Below are 10,285 nucleotides of genomic sequence, written 5' to 3'. Positions count from 1 at the left end.
TGGCCTGGAATGCCCTCCCTCTACACATCCGCCAAACTAGCTCTCTTCCTCCCTTCAAAGCCCTACTGAGAGCTCACCTCCTCCAGGAGACCTTCCCAGACTGAGCCTCTCCTTTTCCTCTGCTCCTCCTCCCCTCCCCATCGCCCCCACTCCCTCCCTCTGCCCTACCCCCTTCCCCTCCCCACAGCACTTGTGTATATTTGTACATATTTATTACTCTATTTTATTAATGATGTGCATATATCGATAATTCTATTTATCTATTTTGATGGTATTGACACCTGTCTACTTGTTTTGTTTTGTTGTCTGTCTCCCCCCTTCTAGACTGTGAGCCCGTTGTTGGGTAGGGACTGTCTCTATCTGTTCATTCATTCATTCAATTGTATTTATTGAGCGCTTACTGTGTGCAGAGCACTGTACTAAGCGCTTGGGAAGTACAAGTTGGCAACATATAGAGATAGTGCCTACCCAAGAATTGTACTTTCCAAGCGCTTAATACAGTGCTCTGCACACAGTAAGCACTCAAAAAATACGATTGAATGAATTGAATGAATGAATGGAGCCTCTCTATGCCATTGCAGTCACCTCAAACGTGGCCCTTCCCCAGCTCCTCCAGTGTGGATGTTCCTTTCCTATTCTTCCTATTTCCTTTCCTATTCCTATCCTTCTTCCCAGCCCCTGACATTGGCTCAACCTACAGTGATGTCACAGGGTGCAAAGACCTCTTGTCTTACAGCGCCCTATTGAATGGCCTTGTGGGAAAAACACTTTCAATCAAGCGGCCATTTGGAGGCTGAGAATCTTCATTCATTCATTCAATCATATTTATTGAGCCCTTACTGTGTGCAGAGCACTGTACTAAGCGCTTGGAAAGTACAATTTGGCAACAAGTAGAGACAATCCCTACCCAACAAAGGGCTTACAGTCTAGAAGGGGGAGACAGAAAACAAAACAAAAAAACCCAAGTAGACAGGCATCAATAACATCAATTTAAATAGAATTATAAATAGAATAATATATATGTACATATATACACAAATGCCGTGGGGCGGGGAGGGGGGTAGAGCAGAGGGAGGGAGTCAGGGCAATGGGGAGGGAAGGAGGAGCAGAAGAAAAGGGGGGCTCAGTCTGGGAAGGCCTCCTACCTTTCAGCATCCAGCACAAGACACATTGTTGTAAAGACAAACATATGTTTCATCAAAAAAGCCATGCATGGCCTTGGTGGGCCTATGATTTATGGTGAGGGAACTGGATGAAACCCATGCCAAGCCTGGGTAGGGAGGAAGAACTCACTAAAACCTGTGCTGGCCCACCTCCCTCGGAAGCTTAATGCCAGAGGCCAGGGAGGGTGGGGGATGTAAAAGAAGAATCTCAGGTAAACTATCTGCCCACCCAGCCCCCAGCCCACCCAGATTCCCTTCTGGACTGAATGGCTGAGCAAAAAATCATCTTTCCACTGCTTAGACAGACCATTCTCATCCTCCCATCCCCCACCCTCCCCAAAATAGCAATCGATCAGTAGTGTTTATTGAGCATCTGCTGTGACCAGAGAACACAACTGAGGTAGAAGGCATGAACCTTGCCAAGTACCTTACAATATAATGAGGATGACAAACATAAAATAAATGATAAATAAGAAGAAGTGCTCAAATAGTCAAGCACATACATCTCTAGGTACAAAAGGCAATCACCTCATGGTAAGAATCAGTATAGGCTCTGTGTAATGGTTACCCATTCATCTTTACAACCAGCAGAAACTTCTGTCTATTGGCACTCTGTATTATCACAGGAGCTTACTTCAGTACTCTGTACACAATAAGTGCTCAAAGAATGGATTGATCAACTTATTAGCGCTCTATCATCCTTCTCTCACAAAAATGTGAAGAGAGGTTGTGAGTGTAAAAGTGTTAAGATGGTAGCAAGGAGGATAGGACCTGGAGAGAAGGAAAGATCACTGAGGAAGACCTCCTGGAGAACTTGGGACTTCAGAAAGGATTGGAAGATGGGGAGAGCTGTGGTCTGCAGGATTTGAAGGACAAAAAAGTTCCAAGCAAGAGGAAGGGCATGAGCCAGGGATCTGAGGTGGGAGAAACAAGCACTAATAACAGTGAGAAGGTGAACTTTAAAGGAATGGAGAGTGTGAGCTGGCATTTAGTGGGAGAAGGGAGTGGATTGGTAACGAGAAGGTTGATAGAGTGTTAAGCAGTTGATCAGTCCATTTTTTGAGCACTTACTGTGTGAAGAGCACTGAAGTAAGTTCTTATGATAGTACAAATAGAGTGTCAATAGAAGTTTCTGCTGGATTCGAAGATGAATCGGTAACCATTGCACAAAGCCTAGACTGATTCTTATCATAATGTGACTGCTCCACCATTCCCTTCCCCTGCCACGTCTCCCCCCAGTAGATTCCCTGGCCTCATGGAGAAGGGAAACCAAACCAGCTTCTCAGAATTCCTCCTCCTGGGACTGTCAGATCGAGCGGAGCAGCGGCAGCTCCTCTTCGTGCTGTTCCTCTGGATGTACCTGCTCGGATTCCTGGGGAGCCTGCTCATCGTCCTGGCCATCAGCTCCGACCCACACCTGCACACTCCCATGTACTTCTTCCTCATCAACCTCTCCTTGGCTGACATCTGTTTCTTGTCCACCACGGTCCCCAAGATGCTGGTCAATGTCCAGACCCAAGATAAATCCATATCCTATGCAGGTTGCCTGGCACAAGGGTACTTTTTTAATCTGTTTGGAGTAATGGACAATTTCCTCCTCACAGGGATGGCTTATGACCGCTACGTGGCCATATGTCGCCCCCTCCATTATACCATGATCATGAACCCACGGCTCTGTGCCCTGGTGGTTACTGGGTCTTGGATAGTCAGTGGCCTTGATGCCTTAATACATACCTTACTGATGCTTCGCTTATCCTTCTGCAAAAATAATGAAATCCTTCACTTCTTCTGTGAAATTAACCAGGTTCTAATGCTTTCCTGTACGGACACCCACATCAATGTTTTTTTGTTATATGCACTGATAATGGCACTTGGAATAGGTCCCCTCACAGGCCTCCTGTTCTCTTACACTCGTATTGTCTTCACCATACTGAGAATCCCATCTGCCAGGGGAAGGTATAAAGCTTTCTCCACCTGTGGCTCTCACCTGTCCGTGGTCTCCCTGTTCTACGGCACTGGTCTTGGGGTCTATTTCAGTTCCACGTCTACCCACTCATCCCGGAAGGGCTCGATAGCATCCGTGATGTACACGGTGGTCACACCTGTGCTGAACCCCTTCATCTACAGCCTGAGGAATAAAGACATGAAAGGGGCTTTGAGAAACGTGTTCAGCAGGCAAAGTCACTTCCTGAAAAAACTGGGCCCTGGAAGGGAGTAGGATGTGCTGGAATAACCTGGGAGTTAGCCTAAGCTTTTCAGCAGCACGATGTAGTGGCAAGAACACCAGCTTGGGTGTCAGGGGATTTGGGGGTTAATCCTGACTCTGCCACTTGCCTGCTGTGTGTAATCTTGGACAAGTCACTGCAACTCTCTGGTCCTCAGTTTTCTCATCTGTAAAATGGGAATTAGATACTATTCTCCCTCCTACTTGGACTGTATCCAACCTATTTTGTAACTATTATAGTGATTGGTACAGTGCTTGGTGCAGAGTAAGCACTTAACCAATACCAAAAACAATTGTTACCATTATTATTATTCTGACAAAATTAATTAAGCTTTAAGAAAGATGATCATGTATGGATAAATTCATTATCATTAGGATCAAGTGTGCTCCCTCTCTTTTTTACTATCTTTCTCTCTCTCATCATATTCACACTTTCATACATGACACACATATCCATTGGTCCGATTCGAAAATGACGTTATTGAACTTGGGAGCATACACATGAGTGCAGAACTGATTGAAAGACTCATGCCTGACCTACAATCCCTATTGTATTCAACTGTGAATCATGGACAATTTGCTGAAAAGATAAGAAAATCCATGACAATGTTCAACTCTACTGCAGATAAAAGTCTTTGCTTGTGTGTTGGGTTTGTTGGTGACTGACTGCTACTACAAATCTTGGAATTATTTAAGCTAATTTGTGTTCTAAAAGTGCTTTGCTGATTCTGCAAAGTAGTTCATAAGGAAACGGTGTGGCCTAATGAAAACAGCACAGCCCTGGGAGTCAGAGGGCCTGGGTTCTAATCCCAGCTCCACAACATACCTGCTGTGTGACCTTGGTCAAGTCACTTACTGATCTGTGACTCAGTTCCCTCACCTGCAAAATGCTGATTCAATACTTGTTTGCCCTCCTACTTACACTGTGAGCCTTATTTGGGACCTGATTACCTTCTATCTACCCCAGGGATTAGTACAGTGCTTGGCACATAGTAAGCACTTAAAAAATTATCATTATTATTAGAGAAATGGCATGGCCTGGTGGAAAGAGCATGGGCCCAGGAATTTGGAGGACCTGGGTTCTAATACCGGCTCTGCCACTTCTCTGCTGTGTGGCCTTGGGCAACTCACTTCACTTTGCTGTGCCTCAAATGCCATTATTATTATAAAAATAATACTATGCCTGATCGATTCCTGATTTATCCCCCTCCACCCTCAGCCACTGTCATCCAGTCATGCCATTCGCTCATCCATTTCAACACTCTTGGGGAAGAGATATCTTTATTCCAACCAGTCGTATTTATTGAGTACTTACTGTTTGCAGAGCAGTGTACAAAGCACTTTGGAGAGTACAATATAACAGAGTTGGTAGACACAATCAGTGCCCACAATGATCTTACAGTCTACAGGACTTTATAATTCATTGATTTATCCACCTGTTTGTTTTTTAATCTATACTTGTCTGGTTTTAACTCTTGGATATTTGTCAATTGATGTTTACTTCGCTCCTCCATTAGACTGCACACACTTTGAGGGCAGAGATCACATCTTACTCCTCTTTTGGACATGCCTCATGTGACTGAAATTGTGCACTTCCCACCATACTTGCTCAATAAACAATCTGATAAATGATAAGGCATGGCATTCTCCATGGCACTCTACAACTAATTCAAGATTTTTGATGATGCGCAAAGCTTGTTCTTTGAGCGCTAATAGGTACAATCAATATCAAATGGCTAGACAGGATCACAGACAATGAAATTCTGGAATATTCCCTTCCTCCTTAGACTCTGAGTCCCACGTGGGACAGGGACTGTGTCTGACCTGATTATTTAGTAGCTACCCAAGCACTCAGTGCACTGCTTGGCACTCAGTAAGTGCTTAATATCTACAACATAGCCAGTTCCCTAGAATTTAAGTTATGTTTACCTCAATTCATCTATGCTGAGTGGGATATGGGAGGAGAATGAACGACAGCAGAATTCCCAAATAACTACTGCATGGAGAGCTGAAATTAGGAAACTGAAAGCAAAGAGAGCAGAAGACCTGGTTAAACAAAGCCTAAGACAATGCTGCATCCCAGCAGAAAACTGGAAGTCAATTGCCAAGGACAGATCAGCATGAAAAACTACTTTCAAGAAAGGAGTGGGTTTTTTTTTCAATTTTGAGTAAAAGTTTCATAAAGAACATGAGACAAGGAAACAAAAGGGAAGTGGTATCAATCAGTCAATCATATTTATTGAGCACTTACTGTGTGCAGAGCACTTTACTAAGTGCTTGGGAGACTACGATATAATTGACTTGGTAAATACATTCCCTGCCCACAAGGAACTCACAGCCTAGAGGGGGAGATAGACATTAATATAAATTATGAATATGTATGTAAGTGTTACAGGGCTGAGGATGGAGTGACTAAATGGTACAAATCCAAGTGCCAGGGTGATGCATAAGGGAGGAGTATGGGAAATGAGGACTAAGTTGGGGAAGGCTTCTTGGAGTAGATTTGTTTGTTTGTTTGCTCATTTTTTAAATGGCATTTGTTAAGTATGTACCGTGTGCCAGGCACTGTACTAAGCTCTGCGGTAGATACAAGATAATCAGGTCGGGCACAGTTTGGGTCCCATTTGGATTTCACAGTCTTAATCCTCATTTTACAGATGAGGTAGCTGAGGCACAGAGAATTTAAGTGACTCTCCCAAAGCCTCACAGCAGACAAGTGGTGGAGCCAAGATTAGAACCTAGGTCTTCTGATTTCCAGGCTCATGCTTTTTCTACTAGGCCACGTTGTTTTTGTGATTTTGATGTTCTTTTAATAAGGCTTTGAAGTTGGGGAGAGTGATGGTCTGTCAGATTTGAAGTGGGAGGGAGTTCCAGGCCAGAGACAGGATATGAGTGGAGTGGGGCGGAGACTATCTTTGCGAGGGAGGTTCGAATGTGGGAGCTCGCGCTCTGTGCCTCATCTGTAAAATGAGGATTAAGTCCGGGAGCACCACGTGGGACAACCTGATTGCCTGGTATCTACCCCACCGCTTAGAACAGGGCTTGGCACAGAGTAAGCACTTAACAAATACCGTCATTATTATTGTTATATATTATTATGTGTATTTAGCTATAATTCTATTTATCTATTCTAATGGTATTGACACCTGTCTACTTGTTTTGTTGTAATAATAATAATGTTGGTATTTGTTAAGCACTTACTATGTGCATAGCACTGTTCTAAGCACTGGAGCACTGCTCTAAGCTCTGGATAATTTTAGTATTTGTTAAGCGCTTACTATGTGCAAAGCACTGTTCTAAGCGCTGGGGAGGATACAAGGTGATCGGTTTGTCCCATGTGGGGCTCACAGTCTTAATCCCCATTTTACAGATGAGGTCACTGAGGCCCAGAGAAGTGAAGTGACTTGCCCAAAGTCACACAGCTGACAAGCGGCGGGGCCGGGACTTGAACCCATGACCTCTGACTCCAAAGCCCGGCCTCTTTCCACTGAGCCACGAGTCTCCCCCTTCTAGACTGTGAGCTCGTTGTTGGGTAGGGACCGTCTCTATACATTGCCGATTTGTACTTTCCAAGCGCTTAGTAATAATAATAATAATGATGATGGCATTTGTTAAGCACTTACTATGTGCAAAACACTTTTCTAAGCACTGGGGGGGATAGAAGGTGATCAGTTTGTCCCACATGGGGCTCACAGTCTTAATCCCCATTTTACAGATGAGGGAACTGAGGCTCAGAGAAGTTAAGTGACTTGCCCAAGGTCACACAGCAGACATGTGATGTTGCCAACTTGTACTTCCCAAGCGCTTAGTACAGTGCTCTGCACACAGTAAGCGCTCAATAAATGCGATTGATTGATTGATGTGGTGGAGGCGGGATTCAAACCCATGACCTCTGACTCCAAAGCCCGTGCTCTTTCCACTGAGCCACACTGCTTCTCGTGCTCTGCACACAGTAAGTGCTCAATAAATACGATTGAATGAATGAATGAATATGAGCAAGGGGTTGGCGGTGAGATAGATGAGATAGAAGTATAGTGAATAGGTTGGCAATAGAGGAGTAAAGTGTGCGGGCTGGGTTGTAGTAGGAGAGTAGCAAGGCGAGGTAGGAGGGGACAAGGTGATTGAGGGCTTAAAGCCAATGGTAAGGATTTTCTGTTTGATGTGGAGGTGTATGGGCAACCACTGGAGGTTCATCAGGCACTGCATCAAGTGTGGCAAAAATCAAAACTACAACACAAGAAGGGACAGCCTTTTTGTGCATAAAATGTGAACAGAACTGTGGGTCCTGCATTTGCATTTACAGTCACACATGCACACATAAATGAATTTCACTTGGAGGTGTCTTCTTCTAATACAAAGAACAACTCTGTTTCTGTCCATCTCTCTCTCTCTCTCTCTCTCCCTCTCTCTCGCTCTCTCCATTCATTCAGTCATATTTATTGAACGCTTACTGTGTGCAGAGCACTGTACTAAGTGCTTGGGAAGTACAAGTTGGCAACATATAGAGACGGTCCCTACCCAACAGCGGGCTCACAGTCTAGAAAGGGGAGACAGACAACAAAACCAAACATATTAACAAAATAAAATAAATAGAATAAATATGTACAAATAAAATAAATAGAGTAATGAATACATACAAACATACATACATATATAAAGGTGACGTACAAACATATATACAGGTGATATACATATATACAGGTGAAATAATAATGTAATAATAATACAATATAAGAGAAGTAGCGTGGCTCAGTGGAAAGAGCACGGGCCTTGGAGTCAGAGGTCATGGGTTCAAATCCCAGCACTGCCAACCGTCAGCTGCATGACCTTGGGCAAGCCACCCCACTTCTCTGTGCCTCAGCTACCTAATCTGCAAAATGGGGACCAAAACTGTGAGATATATATATATACATATATATGTAAATATATGTACACTTCCAAAAAAAAGAGACCACAACTAGGTGAGACCCACAGATGAAGAAAGCTCTATACTTTGCCTATCTATCTGCCTATCCTTTGTACTTAATATATAGAATGTATGTAATGAGTGGGCTATATAATGTACAATAGCCCAGTGTTCTGGCTTCAAGTTCTGGTTCTGCCTGCAGCTGGCTAACATGGGTAAAGATCACACACGTCTTGTCAATGTGCTGGGCTCCTGCATGCCTCTTCACCTGTTACACTCAGTGCCCCAGCGGGGACACTATCAGTAGGGACAAAAAGGTGGGATCGGTGCTGCACAAGTCCCTAGCACTAAGACCTGTTCCCCTGCACAGATTCTCTAATCTAAAGTCTCAGGTTCGAGACTCATCTATTGTTCCTCAAGGAAGACTCTGTCACCAGCAATACGCACAACAATTTTAGCTCTGACTATGCCAGTTCTTACTCCCCCATTATAGGGTAGGGGATCATATACTCTTCTTCCTATCACCTGCCCATCTCTCAAGCCCCCAACCCTAGCATTATCCTAACTCCTCTCTGTCTTTCAACCCATATATTGTCTATTAACAAATCAATCAGTGGTATCTGTTGAGCGCATACGGGGTGCAGAGCACTGTACTAAGCACTTGGGAGAGTGCAATACAACAGAGTTGATAGACACATTCCCTGCTCACAACAAGCTTACAGTCTAAGGAATTGTGTCAGTTTTTTTCATAACAACATCTCCAGAATACACCTCTTCATCTCCATCTAAACTGCCGCCATGCAGGTCCATAGGAATACGCTTCATACAATCCAGTAACTAAATATAATAGGCACTTGGGAAAGACTGGCTAGAATAAGACATGTAAATGCTGCAGAAACGTGTAAATGTGTAAGGAAGCTGCTGGGGTGATGTGACTGTCCAGAGCAGGGTTGGGTCAGTCATAGGACATTTCCCGGAGAAGGTGGCTTTTAAGGAGAGTTTTGAAGGAGCTTCGGGACGTGGACTGGTGAGGGAGAAGGGGGGGAAATGTCTGGCAGGAGCAATGGATTGGAAACCGGACGTTTTATGCAGAGTGAAGAACATCTCATATCTGCAGGTGACTGGTGGTTGGGAGAGCTCTAAGCTCCAGACCCTGATGGTGACACCCAGCAGTCTCCCCATTCCTTACACAGGTGTCTCTTGACATGGTCTGGGCAGAATAGAGATAGTCTGCATTCCCAGGGCAGTGAATTCCCATGAGTCAAGCGCTTAGTACAGTGCTCTGCACACAGTAAGTGCTCAATAAATACAATTGAATGAATGAATGAGACTGATGGCCCCGTGGACCAGAAAACAGTCTGAAAGGATTCCACAGGAGCACCAGCACCATGCCACTCCCCTGGGCCCAACCAGCTCTGTCCTCACCATGTGCCAACTCCAAGGGTGGCAGGGTCACTGGGAAAAACCAGAGGCACCAGTTACCCGTGGCCTTCTCCTGATACCCTCAGTAGGGACCATGTCCCAGAGGATTAGGAGGGGAGGGGAGAGGGCCGGGATGGTCCCAGAATGGTGGTCTGTGTCTTAGGAGAACCCAAGGAGCTGCTTTCTGTCCACTCCTGGGCTAAAGGCAGCACATGGAGCCCCAGCACCATCGGAAAGAGGCCACTGGCTATAGAGACCATAACACCGGCTGATATGCACCCTTCAGCTCTGCTCCACCCCTGCCCCTGTGGCCCATGGCACCCTCAGACCTGCCACAGGCTGAGAGTCCAGGGCCAGGGTTGGCCCACAGTGGGGGCTTCTGTTTTACACAGAGGTTGGAGCCTTAACATGTGGGGTGTCCTAATCCACACTGTACCAAGTGCTCAGGACTAACTTGGGACAAAAATGATATTCTCTCACCTCAGATTTCCCAAAAAGGGCCAGAAAGGTTCATTCTCAGGCTGGTCCACCAACCCCTGCTGTCTCCTCCAAGTATCCGGCAGGAAGGGA

General features: G+C 45.0%; 1 protein-coding gene across 1 annotated transcript; it reads left to right on the top strand.

The window, feature by feature from the left end:
- The first annotated feature begins 2,418 nt into the window (after positions 1 to 2,418).
- Positions 2,419 to 8,130, top strand: LOC119921852 (olfactory receptor 7C2-like). The gene is made up of 2 exons (XM_038741858.1): positions 2,419 to 3,327; positions 8,128 to 8,130. Exons 1-2 carry the CDS (start codon positions 2,419 to 2,421, stop codon positions 8,128 to 8,130), a joined length of 912 nt encoding a protein of 303 aa, XP_038597786.1.
- Positions 8,131 to 10,285: the final 2,155 nt, after the last annotated feature.

Source organism: Tachyglossus aculeatus, unplaced genomic scaffold (assembly GCF_015852505.1).
Source record: "Tachyglossus aculeatus isolate mTacAcu1 unplaced genomic scaffold, mTacAcu1.pri SUPER_30, whole genome shotgun sequence".
Lineage (NCBI taxonomy): Eukaryota > Metazoa > Chordata > Mammalia > Monotremata > Tachyglossidae > Tachyglossus > Tachyglossus aculeatus.
The sequence above is the reverse complement of the archived record's forward strand: the minus strand, read 5'-3'. Positions and strand labels throughout refer to the sequence as shown.

What these genes read in the sequence shown, in the direction of transcription:
- LOC119921852 (XM_038741858.1), top strand. Translation starts at nt 2,419, where the DNA reads ATGGAGAAGGGAAACCAAACCAGCTTCTCAGAATTCCTCCTCCTGGGA.